This window comes from Cnephaeus nilssonii (assembly GCF_951640355.1).
Source record: "Cnephaeus nilssonii genome assembly, chromosome: 8".
In the NCBI taxonomy this organism is placed as follows: Eukaryota; Metazoa; Chordata; class Mammalia; order Chiroptera; family Vespertilionidae; genus Cnephaeus; species Cnephaeus nilssonii.
Window position 1 is genome coordinate 37,397,855 of NC_137079.1, and position 23,122 is coordinate 37,420,976.

The window sequence follows — 23,122 nt, forward strand, 5'->3', positions numbered from 1 at the left end:
TAAGTAGATTTCATTAATATTATCCAGGGGTGGCAGTTTATAGAGTTCAGAGACACAAAACATTTTTGGCTTTTAACTGTCAAATAAATGATGGTGCCCAATACCTTTTATCAAGATGTAATGTGAAGTATCTTCAGAGACCACTCTTCTTGACTCCACCTCTTTCAAAAAGCCCCCTTCATCTTCATATTGCCTTTGGATTTGTCCTGAATGTTGCTGATTCATTTCCTTTTGGACATTTTCTATGTGTTGGTTGAGATAGTTTTTTTTAAGTAAGCCTTTGAGCTGGTATTGTGAAAAGTCATTGGACTCCTAAAGCAAACAAGTAAAATGAATTTATATTAAATACAGATATTACCATATAGCCATCTCTTTCCCAAAAGGTGAACAAAGAGCAGTTAATTTTTTTCATTGGTGGTATTTTCATATTATAAAAGTAAAATTTGAGTACTTAGGAAAAAACAATAACATAATCTTTAAAACAAAAAGAATTGAGCAAAACAAAAGAAACCATGGCTACTGTTTATGATTTAATCACTCATTAAAAATACATGGCTTGAGCATGTGATGCATGCCAGGCACTGTGATATTTTTATTATGGCTTAACAGATGAGACAACTTTCTAGAACGTAAGTAAATAGGCAAGTAAAGTGCCCAGCATAGTCCCTGGCCCACAAAAGATAAACAACAAATCATAGCAACCACAGTTATTAATAGTAAACATTGCCAAAACCGGTTTGGCTCAGTGGATAGAGCGTCGGCCTGCGGACTCAAGGGTCCCAGGTTCGATTCCGGTCAAGGGCATGTACCTTGGTTGTGGGCACATCCCCAGTGGGGGGTGTGCGGAAGGCTAAATAAATAAATAAAAAGAATGTCTTTTAAAAAAAAAATAGTAGACATTTGCAAAGCATTTCCTGTGTAAGGCATTCTTCTAATTACTTTTATATATATTATCCCATTTTATTCTCAACCACCGATGAGACAAATATCAGTATCTCCAATCTAAAAATGAAAAAACTAAGACTTAAATAGGTTAAGTACCCTTCCTAGAAGCGCATAGATAGTAAGTGACAGATCTGGGATCAAAAGCAGATCTTTTGATGAACCCTTATACTATATTAGAGGCCCGGTGCACGGATTGTATTTGCCCACTGTAGAGATGACACAACGACCCAACCTGGATCACTTGGAACTTCCCTTAGCTGTGAGAATTACACACCCAATGAGCTGCTGCACTGTACTACCCTAGTCTACAGATCCCAGTGGCTGTGTGGTGGCAGAAAGAAAAGCAAGTGGAGCAAGTCATTAGGGACTGTCTCTTGCTCCCTTTCCCATTGTTGTTTACATAATCCAAATTCTATTTTCTCAAAGACCAGCCAAAGATCCTTTCACACTCAAGAAATAAAATGCTTGATAGGTAGACTGAGCCTGGATTTTTCCCCTGAAATAAAAATAAATTTACTTCTGTGCTTTGCATATCATTTCTGTATACCTTAGCTATTTTCCTGTGTTCACATTCTTCATAGAAAAACAGATTAAGGACAGAGCATTCCAGCCAGAGAGAATACCAAGGAGTGATGGGAAAAGAAGTCTCTCCTGCCTTTTTCATATTTTGTTACCAATTTAAAAAATGTTCAAAAGTCTGCAGAAAAAAGAATACCAAATCCATTCATTAGGAATAATAGTGCTGCAATAATTTACATTCTGACCTACAGTGAGTTAAAGGAGAACAATGTTAGAAATAATAGGTGGTAGCAGTAGAAAGGAAAACAAAATTCATTCACCAACTAAAGATAGTAAAAATTAATGGTGTAGCATGATCAGGAGATATGCTCAATAAAACCCAACTCCGCACACCACCCCGCTGGGGGTTTCTGTGGCTGTGGAGCCACTATCAAATGCTTTAATTTAAAGAATTTCTCACTAAATTCTCTATTACCAATGTCCAGAAAGAAGAAGAGGGAACATGGAGATACAACTGCATTTCCAGCCTTGTAATAGAGGAAGAAGTACGTGGAATTTCCAGTTAGAACCAACTTTTCCAATATGATTAGGTTCTATATTACTATTCGTATTCTACAATGAATATTACGGGTTAAAATAACTTTCATGAACTAACCTAAGAATTGAACCACTTAAGCATATAATGAGCACTGACTATGTGAAAGATACTGAGCTAGGTGTTGAAAATACAGAAGCGAGCAAGATAAGCATATTTGGGTGCTAAAAAGTACAAAAGAGAAATTATAAAAGAGAAATGAAAATACAAAGCAGGAGACAAGATCTGATCTTGGGTGGAAAATCAAGAAACCTTTCTTTGAGTAAGTATTTGCAAATTCAAACTTATAAATACAGGGTGTCAAAGTTAAAAAAAAAAAAAGAGCAAGTTTAAGAGTAGGATCGTATCATCAACCTCTCCTCTCAAAACACATTTGTGTTGGATTAAAACTACACTAAACATCTTCCTCTAAAAACTTTTTGGTAGTGACTTTATTCCATCAAGAGCAGTTGTTTTGTTTCACAGAAAATTTAAACAAAGCATTACCATGATGGAAGTTGATGGGTTGAATGAGGTATACAAAAAAATAAAATAAAAATGAAGTTGGCCTGTTCAAGACATTATTGTCTTCTATTTAAACATCCACTGGAAAGGTCCCTACTGTGCAAACTAAACATGCAGAATAACTTTTGGACTTGTATTTAGGAAGTGAGTTGGACTTCATTACTTTTTGAGAAAACATGGATATGCAAACAGCTTGTTAGTGTATGTGTGTGTTTGCCCAGAATGATCTCTCATAGTCATTTTTTTCTCACAACTACATTGTAGCTTATTCTACGCTCCCAAGAAAGGCTGATCCTTCTGAAAGAGCCAGGCCCTTGGAGATTGTATGTAAGACTTACTGCCAGAAGCCAATTCCAGCATGTCATAATTACAAGACTTTTGTCAAAAGGTTGATGAAACTTAGGGGCTCAACAAGGGCTGAGTCACATATGTAATCACCTGTTGGAATGGCTGAAAGGCACTTCCCCCACACCTGAATAGGATGATTGTTTGCTGCCAGACAGCTCAGGGCATCTGAATCTACATGTTACTGCCTCCTGTTGGTCAAACACCTGAACAGCCGTAGGCTATTCCCCAATCTGACAATGCTTCTGTACCCTACCCTTTGAAGTGTATTATCTCCACCTTGCCTTAGGACAAATTGTGTTAATAAAAAGCAAGGGTCCTGAGACAAGGAGAACTTTAGCTCCTTTAGCTGAAGCTCCCCTGACCCACAATGCCTTTCAAAATTATCTTTCGTCTTTGGACTGTGAATGAAAGAAGCCACCTGCTAACCTGACAAGCTCAGGGGAAGCCTGTGTGGCAGTCTTGAAAACTCAGAGACCTAAAATAACCACAAAAGATGGTCTGAAAATTAAATATTTAACTACAAACAGGTTATAGTGGGCAGTCATTCCTAAGCTGATATCTTCCCTGACAAAGATCAACTTAGATCTTCTTTCCTGAGCCCATTTGCCTTTTTGCCTCTAAGATAACATATCTGTGAGATGTCTGGGTAACTTGTAACTTCCTTCTTTTGCTGGAGCCCCTGGGGCACAACCAAATGTGGTAGGCGCCAGGACAGATGCCTCAAATTCCTTCATTATCATGTTAATTGTTCCTGTACCCACCTAAGTATGTGTCCATCATTTTGCTTTTTATCCAATCCCAGGGGTTTCCCACCGTTTGACTTTATCCCACCTCCTTAGTCCGTCACCAATGAATTTCATGTAGCCCACCTATGTCCCTCCTTTGATGGCAATGTATAAAAATAGATGTAACCCTGCATTCTCCGGAGCTTTATCTCAATTCATTGAGGTTCTGCTTCCCGGCATATGTCGACAGTTTGGCTCAAATAAACTCACTAAAATTCTTTACAGGTTTCAATGTTTTTTTTTCGTTAACAGGACTCTTACTTAATCTACGCACAGCCTTTCTCCAGATTGCTGAACCCTTTGTAATGCTGGAACAAGAACCCCGGCAACTTACCACTTCATAGATAGAGAAATCCCATGCCATTTTAACCTATACCATAAGGGACTTTGCGACTGTGCGAGCAGGTACCTGGATCACTTAGATTTAGTGTCTGAGCAAAGATATTGGAGTTTGGTAACTGCAGCCATTGGGTTAACATGGCAGTTATTTTAAATGAATGACTCACGTAGGTGAGATTTCAAGGTCATGGGTCACTGGAAACCTTTTCCTGGTTTCTGCATCCAGCTGCTCAATGGTGGGGCTTTCTCACAAAGCAGGAGTTCTTGGTGGCACGGTTCAAGCCCTGCTCCCTCTCTCTCTCTCTTGCATGTGTGTGCCGCTGTGTATTTGTGCATGTGCGCGCGCGCGCGCGCGCGTGTGTGTGTGTGTGTGTGTGTGTGTGTGTGTGAAAGAGAGAGCGAGACAGAGACACAGAGAGAGAAATAGAAGACTTGTATGCTTAGGTGTATTGTTTATAGAAAAGGCAGTGGAGGCAAGAGAGGTTGGCTTCTGCTTATGAGCATTTGTTTACATATTTATCCCATGTTTGCTGAAGTTCTGAAAATGTCCTATATCTTGACCTGGGTGCAGTATTTATACATAAAAAATAAAATGTACATCTAATATGTATGTGAATTACACATATATAATACCTATGAAATAAAAAAGTTGAGAATTAAAATAAAATGTATACACACTTTGAATAATTATTAATTCCATTGGGATAAATCTGAAAAGAAAGAAACATCAATTGAGCTATCAGCTGTTAAAGTGTGTATACATTTTTGGGGATACCCTGTATATGATGCTTCACAAATGCTGTTTACTGGAAACATTTTATAAGTAATGCTTATTGATTTTCTTTTTTCTAATGAAAAATATTTCTGCAGTTCTCAATTCTATGCATTAATGTGCTGTTATATATATACATTACCTCTGGCATTGCTTCAAATAATGTTCTTCTTCTCTTGGTAAATTCTTTCATATCAGTCAAGATTTCATGCTTTATTTCAGGGGGCAGGCTGCTGAAGTCTTCAGACTCTATATCTACTGCATGAGGATTCTGAAAGAACTCTTCCTGTAAGGAATAAAACATAACACCATAAAATTAACATTTCATACACTTAATGCTATTCACCATGACAGATATATCTTGTGCTTATATCATAAACAGAGTTCTACATAATCTACAATAGGCTAAACACAGTTGTACATAATCTGCAATAGGCATAAAAGTGAATGGCACATTAGGGAATATATTCATTCACTCATTCATACATTCAAAAGGAAAATTACTTACCAGGCACCTCTAATGTGACAAGCACTATGCCAAGAGCTAGAGTACTATGGAGATCATGCCAGATAAGGTCCATACTCTTAAGAATGAAGGAAGATATATGATAAACAAATACATAAACAAGATACAATGAGAAAATAAAGCAGGCTATTCTACTAAGGGAGTTGATTAGAAGAATAGAAAGCGAGTGCCCTGGCTCAGTTAGTTGGAGTGTTGTACCATATACCAAAGGTAGTAGGTTCGATTCCCGATCAACACACATACTTAGGTTGTGGGTTTGATTCCCATTCAGGGCACGTACCAGAGACAACCAATCAATGTTTCACTCTCCCTTCCTCTCTCTCTCAAATCAGTAAAAACATATCCTTGGGTGAAGATTAAAAAAAAAAATAGAAAGAAAAATAGAGAAGACCCCACTAAAAAATGACCTTCAGCAGGGATGTAAAAGATAACAAAACGCTGATTAAGGACAGAGCATTCCAGCCAGAGAGAATACCAAGTGCAAAGGCCCTGAGACAGGGATGAACCTTATGAATTTAAACATTCAAGGGAGGAGGCCTTTGAGGAGACTCCAGCCGCAGCTACAATCTGACTGCACTTACACAGGAGACACTGAGAGGGAACTGCCTCACTGAGTTCATCAACCCTCTAAACAGTGAAAGATGATGATAATAAATGACTGTTTCACTCCACTAAGTTACACAGCAATAGATAACTGGAGCATATAATACAGACATACATTTACATATATATGCATACATATAATCAAATACACACTCAACCATACGAGGGATAGGGGATGGACTAGTATATGCCAAAATATTACTAGAAGTTATTTGTGGGTGGTATGTGGCTGTATTTTACATGAGTATATATAACTATTTCTATTTATTTATTGGTTGGTATCTTGTAAAAGAAAAACAGCTTATTTTGGATATCTAGTTATGCATAATTCCATATATATGTGTATGCATCTGTGTATTTTATATATACATATATACACATGCATACAAATATAATACACATACACACAATAAGAAGGCATCTATCTTTATTATTTTTAAGACACTTTTCAAAATTCATACTACCTCATTAAAATTATTCATATTTATGCCAGTCATTTCAAATAACAGCATAAATTCTGAATTCGAAAATTATTTAAATACCTGTAATGCTTGTTTTTGATTCATTCGTTCTTGCCATTCTTTTTCATCTTCCTCTTCTGAACTGAAAGTCAAACATACATTTACAATATGTGTGTTGTAATGATTTAATGAAATATTTAATGTGTGATTAAATATTTCTTGAGTTCAAGGTACTGCTACCTGTAGGGGCTACAATGATGAGTAAGATGGCAAGGTATGTCCCGTCACTGTTTCACAGTCTGGTGGGGACAATCACAATATGACCTAAGAACTTCCAGCACAAGGGAAGAGCAGGTTGGCCAGAGTATGATAAGTCACCTCACCCGAATTTTGATGTCATGAAAGCTTTCTGGAATTTCCTGCAATTATACTGTTTAGAAAAGCATGTGGTTAAAGGGTTGAAGTTTTATCCTTAAAAAACAAAATTAGAAGCTAGGAAGTGTTTTAAGCAAGGAAACGACAATATCAGATTTGGGATTTAATAGATCCTATTCTACACTATAAAGCAGAGACTGGGCTTCGCAGGGAGGGGTTGCTACAAAGGAGTAAGACCAGAGACAGAGAAAGAGATTTGGAAGCCAGTATAGTAACCTAGAGACAAGATTACAGTGATGAAGATAAAGAAAACTGGGCTAATTCAGAAGTTACCTCGCCTCTCAGGAGTCCCTATAGAAAGAAATGAGGGCAGGTGGAGGACACAGTCAAACTGGTCCTCTACCTGCACTTCAACCACAGAAGTCGCTGACAATAGCCAGCCAGAAAGAATCCACAAAGAAGCCTGAGAAAGAGTGGCCAGAGAGGTTCTCAGCAGGCACCATGTTACACTGAGATCTGCAAAGCATCTACTGGATTTAGCAAGGACGTTGTGGTATGTGGCCTTTTGCATGGTGATGTGAGAGAGAAGACATGAGGCTGAGAAACCAGGAGAGACAGCAAGTATAATCAAAATGTAAGAAAAACTAAAATCCATGTTTCGTGAATTATAAAACAACAGTCCTAGTACAGGCTCTACAGAAAGAAAAAGAAACCATCACAAACCACCACAACACAAAGACAAGTTACCAATAAAAAATTTAGTTTTGAAAAATATTCTAAACAGTGTCAAGAATGCATATTTTAGGTGCATTAATTTCTTCATGCCTTAACATGTAGATTAAACATAAAGGGATATAGTGATAATAAATATTTTAAAATAAACATTTACCTGTTTTTTTCTTCCGCTTGCAAAGGTGGCAAAGCATAGATGTCATCTTCTCTTTTAACTTGAGTAAGACTGGGTAGTGCTTCATCTCTGCAAAGTACACACAGGCTTAAACAGGGATGATAGGAAACAGCACTTTGAATCAATAGTACTCGCCCAGTGATTACAAAAATCATGCTGAGGAGGTGAGAAAGGGGAAAACACAGGGACATTGGCTGCCCAGGCCACTGCTGTGAAAAATAAGTAGAGCCTAGAGAAAGAGGAAACTTAATGCAGTGCCTCAGAGCCTGGGTCACAGCCTGAAGTGTAGACATGAAAAAGAACTTATAAAAGTAAAACGTGCATGCAGGGCAACACTATAGCTTTTCTTTCTCGTCAAAGCTAATTCACACAGAACAGAGAATTTCCAAAATCTCAAATTATTAGGTCAAAAGGACATCCCACTTATTCCTCTCATTTCACTCTCTCTCCTGCTGTGAGTTAAAAATTAGGAAAAGGCAGCCACAGGAATCCAATGCAAAAATTAAAAAGGCTTAAATTAATCTTTAAAATCAATGTAATTCCCCTCTTACCTTTTGCTTCTTAAGGCAGTTTTGATAGCTTGTCTTTTCAAAAATGTTTTCAAAAGCTTTTCTGTAGTTTTTTTAGAGTCACTGGTTGCCAAGTCTTTTTTATGCCTTCTCTTAGCCTGTGAAAAGAATGGACACAAGATTTTACCTCAGAGTATTAGTATGTTAAAAACATTTCTGTGATTTTCCCCATAGAATTTGGTTTCTGAGCTTTTAGATGACAGCTATTTAGTATTTCCTATAATTGCTGTGTCAGTGGCTATCTTCAGGTTTCTCACATGTAAAGGATGCCTAGTCTCCATTTAGCTACTACTTAATAGACTGGATATTATATATATTAATTTACTTTCAGTTTCTTTTAACAGTCTTCAAGAAGCCTAAAACTTAATGATATATAATGAAGTAAATGCTTCCCAAAAAGGGATTGTATTAACTTATTCTTTGAAATGCCACTATGCCAAAACCAATTTCTGACATTGGTTTTTATAAAAAATACATTACTTATATGTAACTCTGTCCTTTAACATTCATGATTTTATCATAAGAAATTCTAAAATGTATTAGAATACCTTGTAAGGAATGTCCAACTAGGGAAAAATGAGAGTCTCCATGCTTATGGTTGAATATAAGGCAGAAATACCAAACATCCTTTTTTGAAATCGAGATTTGATATATAACATAGTTGAAGGTGTACAATGTGTTGGTTTGATACATTCATATATTGCAATATGATAGCTAAGGTAGAGCTAACTACTTTATCAGGAGTGGGAAAACTGTAGATATGTTGTGTAAGGGTCCATACAAACTTACAACCAGTAGGTAAATAAGTTCTGGAATTCTCCTTTTCTTTCTAATCCTTCCAAAGACTACCTGATATAGAGTATAATTAAAAACTGCAACATTCAAGACTAGATCTTTTACTGAGGCAACAAATGTCCACAAGCATTTACAGATCCTTACTTTTACCCTATGCCCTCATTTAATATCTGTCTGGTACGATTACAAGGTCATGAGCTGACATTTTCAACATATAAAGGTCATATATCTAATTACTTCAAAATTCACAACATTGTTCAAAAACTTTTAAAACTAATTTCAGAATAAAGAAACTTATCCTCATTCTTTTATATCCATTTAGTCCAACTTGGCAACACATAACATTGCTCACTCCTAAAATTCAATTCACCTTTAAAAGAAGGCTAACCATCATGGATGACCCTTAATCTCAGACTCAGGGAGCCATTTCCCCTATAGATTTTCTATAATGCTTTGAGCAGTAGCAACATAACCAGAACAAATGCAAAACACCTAAGAAAACACTCTAAAGGATAAGGTCTCAATTGTAACAATTTCAGTCTTTTTATTAAAAGTTAAATTTTATCATTGCCACCATGATATAGTCCCATATATAAACCTTTTTTTCCAAGAAAAAGTGTTTATTTGTTCAAGAAAATTTAAATTAAATTGTACATATGTCAAAATAAATCTTGGTTTCCAAAATTCTAAAGAGAAAGTTAAAATTTTATCTGAACTTTTCTTTCTTTCTGAGAATGTGAAAAGAAAAAAAAGATCGATGATTCTTACCAAAGTTTGTTTCTTCAGTAGTGGAGCATCCCCATCAAACACAAAAATAGGACGAATTCGAAAAAATAAGAGTTTGCAGAGTCGATGAAACAAAGTGAGAAGATGAGCATTTTCTATTGAGTTCCCATGGCGATCTCGGACTCCTTTAAGTGCTTGGTTTAACCAAATGCTAATATCTAGAAAAACTGTTAATGAAAACATTTTGGAATCTCTTTCCTCAATCTCCCTATTTCAAATTCCTAATAACTGATACCATCCAAAAGATGAAACTAAGGACTCATCACAATTCATTCGAAATTGAAAAATGTTTAGCCCTGAAGAAATCTACCTAAAACCAATTAACTTTATTTCTACTATTCACACACTGAATTCTAAAATCTTACATAGGCATAAGTATCCTTTTAAGAAGTCTAATTTCAAAAAAAAAAAATTATACTTTAAAAAATCTAATAATCTCTATGGAATTGTAATAAATTAGCACAACTCTTTTGGAGAACAACTTGTGACATTCCTTTTAATTTGCACTCAGATGTCCAGTGTGACTCCACACGGTTAGCATTAGAATAAAGGAATCGAGAAAAAAGCAAGGGAGTGCAAAGGGTTGAATGATTCATTCTTTCAAAAAAAGTCCCAAAAACCCATGAAAATCATTTCATGTCTGAAAAGAGCTAAGACTTCTGAAAATAGATAATCTAAATTAAATGCTCTGCCTTTCCTTACATTGGACAACTTCCTAAAAAATTGGAATGTTGAACTTCATGTGTCACCTCAATGAATTTACAAATAATGAAATCTTCATATGGGCTGCAATGTAAAATGGCCTAAATCTTTACTGCAGTTTTAAAGGCTCCTGCGACAAAACTGCTTTCATTCTCATATAGTTCTATGAGGAAAATCTTTAGAAAGCAGTGATTTGAAGAACCATTAGAGGGCAGCAATAACACCTATGCTTAAACACACACACACACACACCACACACACACACACACACACACACCCCTTTCACACACACCACACACACACACACACACACACACCTTTCCCTTTCCCCCAAGGTGCTCTGCATAAAAACTTATAAGCACAAATCCATTACAGATGTATTCCGAGATTCACACTGCAAAAAAAGTAGTATAATAATAATTATATTACTTATAGGTTCCCGTTTAGGGAAGTGGTGTAAGTTACCACGAGCTTCTAGAACATAAAAGACTCTCAAAAAAAAAAAAAAAAAAGAATGGTTAGCAAGTAAAAAAAAAAAAATGGCAATTTGAGAAAGAGCAGTTCACATGTTTTGGTAGTGAAGAAAAACATAGTTCATCCCAAAGACACAAACAAAACCAGCCAAGCATACACACAAACAACAGTCCTTAAAAACTCTTGGGAGCAAAATAATTCACCGTATATCTTTATTTTTTCGTGCAGTGCAGTACCATATACATTTCCTATTCTAAACAAAATTAAAACGTCAAACACGTGATCACACTATCCTTCCTCTAACAAACACAAACTGAGGACTCAAAACAGCAGGCAAAGCTACCGGTAGGGAGCCCACGTCATTTTCGCCAAGCTGACTTCCCAGGCGGGATAACACTTGACGGTGTGAACAGTGCCAGGCACGATTCTAAGCTTCCTTCGTTTAAATAACCCCTTTATTCCCCATCCCACCCGCTGTGTGTAGATACCCTCACCCCCCCTTTCCCGGTGAGAGAACTAAAGCACTGGGAAGCGTCAAGCACTGCCCCTCTGCGATAAAACCAGAATTCCAATCAGAGGGGGTGCAATCACAAAGCTGGGGGGTTGGGGGGGGGGAGTAAACGTGGATGAGGGAGCACAACCCAGACGCGAATCTGCACCCCGGCAGCGACGCCTCGTTAAGGATACCCACGGCCAGGATCTTCCCTTCCAGCGTCTCCGGGCAGATCTGCCGGCCCGAGCACTCCAGCAGCTTCCACAGGCCCTGGACTCCCATGAGGCCGGCAAGTCTCGGAGCGCCACGCGGTGGTGGAGTCGCGGGGGACCTTTTATTCTAACGCTTCTACCACCGGCTGCCTCACCGCCCAGAACGCGGGGAGAGCGGCCCTGCTCCCACTCGGGAAAGATGGAAAATAATCCGCGGTTCGCAGCGACACTGACACCGCCGCCCTGAAGAGAGAAGGAACCAGAGAAGGGCCGACGCAGGGCTCCCCGGCGTTCCGTCCCAAATGTTTGCACCCTTAAGGCACGACCCCGGTGAGGGGACTGCGCAGGCGAGGAAATCAGCCTGCGGGCGCCCCTCCGACCCCTCCGATCTTCCCGAGTTGGTGCGGAAACTCCTGCGAAATGGGGCTTCTCCGATGCCATAGGACGCGCTGCGCGCGCAGAGCGGAAGTCGCGCTTCACGGCGCTTACGCTGTCTTGACGCGCCCCGCGCTCCGGAAGTGAGAGCTCCGTTCGCGCCGGGTTTGTCCTGTCGGGGCTGTGCTTCCTTCTCGCTGGCATTCGGTCTCAGGGAAAAGTTAAAACGGTGCACCAAGTGTGTACTTGCTGAGGGAACGACGACTGTCTACGTGCTTTCTCGGTATCAGTTCTCCCCGCTGGCCGCCACTTTAGAAAACTGTTTTTAAATTGATTTGAGAGAGAGGGAGAGACAGAGGAACGTGGATTTGTTGCTCCACTTATTCATGCATTCCTTGGTTGCTTCCTGTCTGTGCCCTGCCGGGGATCCAGCCTGCAACCTTGGGAGATAGACAGGACGCCCCTACCAACTGAAATACCCGACCCGGGACTTGTGAACACTCTACTTAATACTAAGTATTTTTTACTCGAAGCAACAACAGAAAGGTGGATGTTCTGCTGGTGTTTTTAAGTTAATATTTGTTTGATAACTTGTAGTAACTAGATAACTTGTAATAGGATTTAAAGCCTTAACCCTTGAAATATAGTTTATTTTTCTCTGGCATTTAAAATTTAGTATTCCGCCGCTTGTAAGTCAGAAATGACGAGAAACTTAATTGCCAGATGAGTTCCCCGGGAAGTCAATGACTGGAAACCTCAGGCCACGATTCAGATCCGACCACACCCCATTACAGTTCAGGTAACAGTGGTCCAGAAATTCTGTGTCTTCCTCTGTAAGCTGGGCATAACACCAGTCCTGCAGACTATTTTAGCTAGGACCAGAGCTGATTGTATGCAAAGTGCTTACATTAGTAGATAATAAATGACAGCTTAGACCTACTGGTTCAGAATTGAAACTAGAGTCAGAATCAAAAGGCAGATAATTCCTAGAAATCGTTCTTAGATGTATTTTACAGAGGTTAATATAATTGCCTATTCAATTTTTGTCTCCCTCCACAGTAAACTGTAAACTTACTGAAGCCAAGCACTATTTTGTTGAATGTTATGTCCCCCATTCCTGACACTTAGCAGGGATTTCATATGCATTTTCTTAAAAATCTCTTCAGCTTCCTCTGAAGCTCTTCAGTGCTCCTTGCACCCAGCTGAATGAATTTCCTCCCAAGGCAGGAAGACATTGGTCCAGATCCCACCTGAGCTACATAATAGCCCTGTGTTAATGGGCTGAATTGTGTTCCCCTCCAAAATTATGTTGAAGTCCTAACCCCCAGTAACTCAGAATGTGACTGTATTTGGGGATAGAGACTTTTAAAAGTTGGTTAAGTTAAAATAAGGCCCATAGGGTGAGACTAATCCGATCTGACTAGGGTCTGAACAGAGAGACACCAGGGATATGTACACAGAGAAAACCATGTGAGGACACAGCGAGAAGGCATGGCTGCCAAGGAGAAAGGCTCAGGAGAAAGCAAACCCGTCAAAACCTTGATCTTGGACTTCTAGCTTACAGAACTGTGAGAAAATAAATTTCGGTTGTTTAAGCCACCCAGTTTGTGGTATTGTGTTGTGGTAGCCCTAGCAAACTATGATCCCCTATAATCTTAGGCAAGTTTCTTCACCATTGAGAGTCGGTGAATAAAATGGAGATGCCACCATTTTCTTGGGGTTGTTCTGAGATCAGCGATTTAACATGAAACAACCAGTGGATAATAGTGCCTAGTTTGTTAAGTGAATGACTAAGGGAGACAATGCTCTGGGTAAAATCGAGATACAGAATGTCATCACATCCTAGAGCACCTTGCCCGAGTCCTTCCGCTGTCCAGGAGCAGGCAAGTTGGAAAGTTATAGCTACTGCACCAGCTTGGCCTAATGATGGGGAATAGTACTGGGAAAAGAAAGTTTCAGAACGTTACGTAAATGAACTTTTTTTTTTTTTTTTTACTGAGAGCTGGGTTAAAAAAAAAAAAAAAGCTAACGTGAGCATGTGAATACTATAAGTGTTTTTAAAACCAGAGCACATTTCTTAAAATACAAAGTATTATTTTGAAGGAATAGCAATTAAGGGTTGTCTCTTTTATAAGCCATTAGCTCCTTGAGATGCTGTTTTATGGGCTCTCAAGTTTCAGAACAGTAAAATACACATCTTCTGGAGTAATAGCAAGCACTTAAATAGCAATTCCTACCTATAAAGCACTGTTCTGAACACTTGATATGTACTAACTTAATTATTCAAAACAATTTATAAAATAGATACTATTATCCCAATTTTACCAATGAGGAAACAAGCACATAAAAAAATAATCTAAATTTGCCCAAGGTGATACAGGTAGTAAATGCAGAGCCAGTATTTGAACCCTTAATGCTTCTATGGACACTCCTAAAAGGACTTGACCAAAAAAATAAACATGACAGGAATGTTACTAATATTGAAAGAGAAGTGTGGAGTAACTTCCTGATTGTTTCTGGAAAAGTCTGTAAACTTCAGTGTGCTCTTGATAACACAGACTTATTAGCGATGTTAGGTGTCACAGTATTCTTCATTTTATGTTGCATTTGTCTCATTTCCTCTTGGCTCGTTCTCATCTCTGAAATATTCAAACTAAATTAAGTTGCTGATATTCAACCATGTTTGACCTACAAAATTGAAAACTTCATTTGTTTCAAGCTAATAAGAATTAAGTTTCCAATTTCTTATTATAAAGTCTTATAGAAATCTAAATTATAGTCAATGCATATTATTCCATTAATTATAAAAGTCAGATACGAGATGGTTTCTTATAACACACTACTTAGACAGAATTGACAAATTATGTACTTCAAACAAAATGATAAAACTCCCTAAAACAAAGGTTAAAACATTCACATGATTAAAAGTAGAAAACAAAACTTTATTTGATGAAAACTTCGTAAAAGTTCCAGTATGAAGTAACAAAATCAACAACCTACAAATCTCTTTCAGTCCACTGCATTTCAAGCAAAATATTTCCTTCAGAAAAATGACCATTTCATAATTTATATCCCCTTTTGTAGGCTTACACATGTCTGAGTGGACACATGGATATAAAATTCAAAAGAGAAAATAAAAATATTTTAAAAATAAAAATCTGAACCTTCTCCTTGAGATGTATTGCAATATGGTTACCAACATATTCAGCACCTTGTAATAATCAAGTTACTGATTTGATTTCTGGAACAGCCTCTGAAATGAAAGAACAAGAAATCCTAATCCTTTGTGAGCCACAGGTTGACTACACAAGAAAAATTGACAGCAAATACAGAGGAGCTCAAATATAAAAAATTCACACTTTCTGAACTATTTAACACTCGCTTCAAACAACTAATTGTCTAATGTTTTAAAAAAGAAAACAGCTCAAAGTGTGGAATATGGATAGTTGCCCTCTGAATGCATCTTTGATGCTGTTATCAATATATGACTCCATATTGAAGGACTAATCAAATATCAGATCTCATTTCACAGATTACCATGGATATAGAAACTATAGATGCCACTTGTTCTTTTACTCAATGCCTAAAACAGATTGTAGACCTACAGAAGTTTCTCAAGACCTAAAGTTCTTGTCAATATTTGATAGTAACATACCAAGTCAAGAATATCCTGAAACAATGCATTAGGTCACTCATTTGCACCAATAGAAAGGATTAGTTTCTTGAGTCTTTTCTCTTTTGCCTCTTTATTGAAAATCCTGAGAAAGTTAACCAGGAAACAAATGAGGCAGGCAAGATACTGCTATAAGGGAAAGAATTACTAGATTCACTGAATAATTTTAAATGAGCTTTAACCATGTCAGAAAACTAGAAGTCAATAGCCCCATTTTTTTTTTTTTTTTTTTTTTTTTTTTTTTTAGGGCAGATGGTGCCTTATATCATGAGCTTAGGAATAAAACTATCTGCAACAAATGTCTTGGGATCAACTCATACTGAATCCTGTCAAGCTTAACTATTTCAAATTGTAATGTTATTAAGTAAATTTGTATTTGTTTATATGTAATTGTATTGGAGTTTGTTAAATTGTCCAGAATGTTTATATATCCTTAAATGTAAAAAGTCAATAGTCTGTGCTTATCCGCTTATATATCTGAAATCACCCATTAGAATCATATACAAGCTTATTTACTGGAGAACTACAGAGTTATGTTTTAAACCACCAGATCTGTTCCTATTTTAAGTTGACTTAATAAAATCTTCTACTGTCATAATGCAATCCTGTACAAACCATTGCATAACATGAGTTTTTCAGTACCCAAGCATAGTCAATCATTCCCACCATAATCACTGTAACCCTGGTAGCCACTGTTCCTTCTCTCATGAATACTGGACATCTTTTTCCATGCTGATTCCTGATGGAAACTAGCACTGAAAGACCGGCCCAGGCGCCCATGATGCTTCTTTGAGATATTGTCTTCACTCTCCGATTTGGCAATTCCCTGGCCATGTGTTGGAGGTTGTGACTCTTGTCTAATGGTTCCAAATGGAAAGTTCCAAAAGCCAAACCTTTGCCAACTAAGTCTCTGGAATGCTATAATACAATGCAAATTTCCCCCAACCTGAGAAGGAAAAAAAGTTGGGTGAAGAAAATGATGGGAAATGAATTTCCTATGAATTCCCTTATATGTTCCCCCTTCATCTGCCTCAAAACCATACTTACTCTTTCAGACATTATCAGATCACATTATCCTGCATTTTCCCTGACCAGCTGTCATTACAAACCTATAACAATGCCCACACCTTTGTCAATGTTTGATAGTAACATACTAAGTCAAGAATATCCTGAATCAATGCACTAAGTCACCCATTTGCACCAATAGGAAGGATTAATTTCTTGGGTCTTTTCTCTTTGCCTCTTTATTGAGAATCCTTGGAAAGTTAATCAGGAAACAAAGGAGCCAAAACACCTCTCCCTCATATGCCACTCACATACACTATAGCCTCCCCTTCTGCCTGATCTAAACACCATCATTCCTCTTCCTCTCTTACACACTCTTCGTTTGTTAGTAGGATTATATCAATGGGATGTCTACTCAATCCATAGAATCTACCTTTCTCTGAGAAATACCTCTAGCAGTCTTGTTTGTATACATGGCTCTGCCCCAAGGTCACAGTTAATATGGCTCAGGAGTGAACACCTCAGATTTGGCAATTCCCTAGCCATGTGTAGGGCCAAGCTGGGCCAAAACTATGTAACTAGGCCTGAGGCAGGCCAATCTCAGTATAGACTGCACATCTGAAAGGAAGACATAAAGATGATGATCATCATCAGGAAGTAAGTAATCAGACAAAAAGACAATAACATACAACTTCCAAAAGAATTACAGACTATCTACTTGGTCTCTGTTGACATTCTTTTACCTAGTACCATGCCCTTATGAATCCAGGCTACACTCCTTGCCCTTTCATTTTTAACATACCCCTGTGTTCTTAAAATAATTTTCACTTTTCTGTCGAAGATGTTCTAAACTGGGTTTCTATTATTTATAATCTAGAGTGAAATATTGCATTTTGGCCAGTTGGGAAATGACTTCACATACAATGGTGTCCTTACCTTCTTGGTTTTTCGATACTGCAGCCCCCTCTCCAAGTGCCGGATATCTAGAAATTCTGGATTTTGAGTATTCAGATCAGTAACAATATCTGCCCACCTATAGTTAAGAAAGAAGAATATAAAGCACAATTTTCTTTTTGGTACAAAATACCACTGTAATGAAACTTTTTACATGAACAATATTCTACAATATTACTGTGGCAATAAGTTGTTTATCTCAGGATTGTTCCACCTACTAAGTTCTAATAAACTCTTGTTTTTATGACAATTCTGTTTAGTTTCTCAGTTTAAAAATGGTTAGTCTCCCTATGAAATAAATATGTATCAACCTATTAGACAATATCCTGCAGGCTAAAGTAGAAACAGTCTATATTTCCTTCTTAATTAGAGTCAAATGTATTTTCAAAACACTTAAAATTAACATGCCTTTATTTACAGACAATATGATTGTGTGGAAAATCCAAAGTAATTACAAACTGCTTTGTATTGCAAAACTATTAATAGAACGAATAAGTGAATTTGGCAAAGATGCAAGATTTAAGGCCTATATAGAAAAACCAATTGTATTTCTGTAACCAGTCAGAAAATAACAGAAGTGGGGGAGGGGGGGAATCAATTTACAATAGCATCAGAAAATATACTTAGGAGAAAATGCTAACAAAATATACATAAAATCTGAATTGAAAAATACAAAATATTTCAGGAGAGAAATTAAAGCTCTAATTGCGTGGAAGTATAGTCTATATTCACAAATTAGAAGACTCCATATTGTTATGATGTAATTTTCTGCAAACTAAACTATGGATTCTATGGATTGTATTCCAATCAAAATTCCAACAGGCTTTTCAGCAGAAATTGAAAAAAGGAAGTTAACATACTTTTTACAGTGAATAGCAGGATGTTTTCTACTTGATTCTCCAATTAAGATCCAATATTCTACTTCTTGTGGTGAGAGGGGACCCCTGCTAGATTTAAAATACATTCACAGTATGTTTAATGAAGGTCATTTATTCCCTTGAAAATAGTGCTTCAATTATATATTAATAAAAGACATATTAAAGTTTATAGATATTGGAGTTTGGGCTTGAAGAAATGTCTGAACACAAAGAGAAAGCATAAATTAAGTTTTGGTCTTGACTTCTATAAAATCTAGGGCTAAAAAAGTTGACATATGCTACCTCTCAGCATCTAAACAGGGGGGAAACATCCTATCATACTCTGAGAATTCTTCAGCTAGCCTTCTCCTTTTACTAGGCATTTAAAAAGTCTCAAAAGGCATCCTAAAAATAAAACCCTAAAGCAGCGATTTGCCTGTGGAACTTTTAAACATACTGATGCCCTAATCCTGCCCTGGGAAATTCTAATTCAGATAGGTCAAGAATGGAGCACAGGCAAGGATTTTCACAGTTTGAAGAGCATCTCAGGTGATTCCTAGGTACAGGCAGAGGTGAAAAATGCTCCTCCATAGCGGACAAAGTAGAAGTGCTAGTTTTTCACGTTTTGCATGTGATGTCTGAAATAAGGTGACATTGCAGGGTGAAACCACATAAGAAACAACATACCTCACCTCCGGAGAGATGAATAAAACATTTCGGGATTTGGAAAAACCAAGTAGTTTTCCTCTTACCCAACATTCACAAAATTCAATATCCAACATCCTGCTTCTCCCAGCTCGATCCTGCCTGTCTCAGGATCCCCTCACAACCCTCCATCCCTACCCAACTCCAAATGCTTTGAGTGGGATACAAAGTTCACCAAATGCCTTGAGTGGGATTCAAAGTTCACATGGCGTCCAGCCTCAGAGAACCCATCCTATCCCCCTGATGACCAAGCCATCTTCTCCCAGCCTGAGTTTTAGTCCTCTCTGAGAGGACAGTGCTACCTCTTCTTCCTCTTCAGGTGTGAAAAAACAGAACCTTAGCTGGGTGAAGAAAACCATGCCTAGCAATACTTTTACTAAAAATATTCATGGCCTCTGTTTTCATCATTCTCAAATAGGACACTTCTTCCTTAGCTTTTAACTATCCTGGCATTATATCAACCCATCATGAAGGAAACTTTATAAGGAGGGGAAAGAGTACTAAAATTCAGTCAGCTTAATACATTTTTTAAATAAATAACTTTGTCAAAGAAATAAATACAATTCAACCAAATGCAATTCTGCAAAAGAATAAGCTCAAATGCTTACAGAATAATATTACTTCATATAAGGAAAGCAAATCACTAAGTCTTCCGATTTCTAAGCACTAAATATTTCTTAAATGCTTTCTACAACACATTTTATGGTCAAGTATCCACATAACATACAGAAATGCTTACCTGAATGCTTTATTGGCTTTAACAGGGGTTGCTTCAAAGCCAATCGGACAAAAGTAATGATTCTGGCAATGATAAATATAAGCCATGGATTCATCTTTTAATCCACGAGTTAACTTCGACAAGGCCCCTGAAGCTACAATAAAAATAAAAAATAAAAAAAAACACGAAGGACCATGAAGCACTATCCATGCTTTACACAAAGGACTGGTTAACGACTGAAAGACAGCGGAGACATTACTGGGAACACACTGACATGGCTGGGGAAAAATGAGAAGCTACTGACGATACAAAAAAAATTAATGAATTATTTTCAGCTTCACCCTTCACACTGAAATTCAGGAAAACAGAATAGCAAACTACAGAACTGAAATATGCCTTGCTTACCAAAATTAATTGTCGTATACATGTAGTGCATATAGTAATGGTCTCAACTTTTCTGGTTGAGCACATCTGTCACTGGACATTTCTGAATAAACATGCCCATTAAAAGCATTTTTGTTTATAACTCTGTGCATATACTATTATACTAATACGTGTTTTTTTAAGGATATACAAAAAGTAGGAATTTTAAATTAGATTAAAGTATAGACATTCTAGTATGTTCTTTCCTTACCACAATGGTCATCTTGCACAGCTCTACAGTATGTACATCCCAGTTTGATGACCACTGAGATATATGAATATAAACTCCAGGTGATAAAGTTCCAAATATGGAAACTTCCTCTCACTAACATACAATTTACTCTTTCTCCAAAAGTTATACAGATTGGAGGAGCAGCTTTCACAAGATAAGAATATCTGTAGAGGCAGACAGGTAGTAAGTACCAGGGCATCCTCTTGTAATTGTTCCTCCTTGTATATTTCCCATGGCTAAATTACTTGTGAGCTAATTTCAAAAGAATTACCATAAGCAACAACTTTTTACCAGCACTTAATACTTAAAGCCATTAACTGAGATTTCAGTATCCTGCATCTCCTAGAAGAAACTAAATTATTCATTAACAATAGCCTATTGAAACTGGAAATCCTAAAAATAGTTGAAGTAGATGGAAGCTTGTAAATCATGGTTTCTCTGATTGACTTTCTAGCCACTGAAGTAGCTGAAGAATTCTAAGAACCGCAGGTCAATGGCTGTAGCAGAACCAAAGAGGTGAACCCCACCCCCACCCCTGCACAAGTTATGAGTTCCACAGATACAATACCATTTCTGTCTTAAACTCTTTCTGTAAGGTTTCATCCATCTTTCCCATAGATTTTTGCCTCATGGCCTACCATCAGAACATACATGTATGGCAAGGTGGTCTTTTCTGCTTAAAATCTCTATTTTATAATGATAAATACATCTTTCTTTTTGGGTTCTCCCGACAATTTAAAAATTGACACCCAAGGGAAGCTCTAAATGAAAAATTGTTACTATAATTCAGAAGATACTCAATATTTCATTTCCATAGTTGAACTTGATTTGCAGATAGGTTCTAGGATAGTGATTAGATTTAAATATATAGATTTAGACTAGTCATAAATTCAGTAAGTCCAAAAAATGTTACATAACCAGTTTAGGAAAAAACTCAAGATATTTAAAAAATTGTGGAAATGCCAAATAAAAAACTTTCCCAAGTTACTAAAATTGTAATGAAAGAACTTGTATATAACTTTTCAATAGAAATCTGTGTTTCACACCTTCCTTAAGTCAGATGTAATACAAAACAGCTCACTTCTTTATTGTGACTATGGTTAGCAATTATTTTTAACACATATTTATTGAGTCCTCCCATGTGTGAGGCACTGGGAAGACAGGAGGGAACAGGCTGGGTTCCTGGCCTCATGGAGCTGACTGTCCAGTGGAGGAAACCAACAATAAAATAATTATGGATGGTAATTTGTGCTTTAAGTGAAATAAATAGGGTGCTGGCTTAAAAGAAGGCTCAGGCATCAGACTTTAATATTCAGTGATGGCTCCTTGGAGGTGGTGGCATTTAAGCTGAAACATGAAAGATGAGAAGGTGTGAGGGCATGTATGGGTGTGGGGTGGGGGGGGTAATGGTAAGATATGTACACATATAATACCTCAATAAAAAAAAATAAAAAAAAGAAAGATGAGAAGGTTATGGGGGGAGTGAATTATAGGGGACAGAACAACCCAGAAGTAAAGAAGCATATTGTATCTTTCACAGACCCTGTCTCATTCTGAAGTCCCTCATAGTCTTGTGAAGTAGGTACTTGCAGTAGGCACTGGATTAGCAATTACTTTAATGTCCTGGAATGTATTCCAGATTTCCAAGCTCTTGATAAAGAGGTTAGATAACACCTCTTTAGAAAGACTGCAGCAGTTTTCAAATTTGAGCTTGCAAGGCTTGTTAAACAACAGATCACTCGTGCTTGACTTAGTCAGTCTGCGATGGGGACCAAGAATTTGCGTGTCTAATAAGGTACCAGGTGATGCTGATGTTTGTCTAGGGACCATATTTTGAGAGCCACCAGTCTAGAGTTAAGAGGAAATCTTATTTAACTCAATTCAGTACGTAATTTATGAGCACCTACTAACTATATCAGGAACTGCAGGAAACAAAAAACAAGTAATAACGCAATATATGAAGCTGTCCTCAGAGGAAGGATAAAACAAGTAACTTTAATACATGGCAGAATAAGACAGTGCCACAGTAAAGGTTTGCAATGCGAAGAAGAAAGTGCACATCAGGTGTATGGAATCAAGAAGGGGTGGCATCCAAGATGGAATTATTGAAGTGGAAGGAGTTCAACAATCCAGGCAGAAGAAAGAGCATGAGGGGAAAACCAAAATCAGTGGAGGGGAGGGATATAACCAGAGAACATCGAGTAGTCTAGTGAAAATACAGGGTATGATAGTATAGAGAGGCACTCCCAGAACTTCAGGGCAAAGTCATAAAAAGATCATCCTTTGAAATAAAAGATAGTAAATACAGTATTTAATGCATTCAAATGGTCATCCAATAAAATAATTCCATTTAGGACAAGACATATAAATGTGTTACATATGTAAACTAAATTCAGAACGATGTTCACTCTAGACCAGAGTATATCTAAAAAATCTGAAATTTAAGCAACAAAGCAGCCACTACAAAATG

General features: G+C 37.4%; 2 protein-coding genes across 9 annotated transcripts in view; both read right to left on the reverse strand.

Annotated features, from left to right (window-relative positions):
* Nucleotides 1-13,451, reverse strand: part of ERCC5 (ERCC excision repair 5, endonuclease) — a 38,118-nt gene extending 24,667 nt beyond the window's left edge. For 2 of the 4 annotated variants that reach the window (XM_079778683.1, XM_079778682.1), the window contains exons 1-7: nt 11,693-13,451; nt 9,812-9,987; nt 8,231-8,346; nt 7,662-7,748; nt 6,479-6,539; nt 4,950-5,093; nt 105-312 (exon numbers count right to left, since the gene is read on the reverse strand). In XM_079778683.1, the coding sequence (XP_079634809.1) occupies nt 105-312; nt 4,950-5,093; nt 6,479-6,539; nt 7,662-7,748; nt 8,231-8,346; nt 9,812-9,987; nt 11,693-11,780 (880 nt within the window). In that variant the 5' untranslated portion in view covers nt 11,781-13,451. Of the gene's footprint in view, nt 1-104; nt 313-4,949; nt 5,094-5,315; nt 6,394-6,478; nt 6,540-6,637; nt 6,828-7,661; nt 8,114-8,230; nt 8,347-9,811; nt 9,988-11,692 lie in introns of those variants that run through there. The other 2 variants (XM_079778684.1, XM_079778685.1) reach the window with 2 other exon arrangements.
* A 1,552-nt stretch (nt 13,452-15,003) lies between these two features.
* BIVM (basic, immunoglobulin-like variable motif containing) overlaps nt 15,004-23,122 on the reverse strand; it is a 31,979-nt gene continuing 23,860 nt past the window's right edge. For 3 of the 5 annotated variants that reach the window (XM_079778690.1, XM_079778689.1, XM_079778688.1), the window contains exons 7-10: nt 20,019-20,151; nt 18,578-18,664; nt 17,700-17,796; nt 15,004-16,704 (exon numbers count right to left, since the gene is read on the reverse strand). In XM_079778690.1, the coding sequence (XP_079634816.1) occupies nt 16,411-16,704; nt 17,700-17,796; nt 18,578-18,664; nt 20,019-20,151 (611 nt within the window). In that variant the 3' untranslated portion in view covers nt 15,004-16,410. The remainder of the gene's footprint in view (nt 16,705-17,699; nt 17,797-18,577; nt 18,665-20,018; nt 20,152-23,122) is intronic. The other 2 variants (XM_079778691.1, XM_079778692.1) reach the window with 2 other exon arrangements.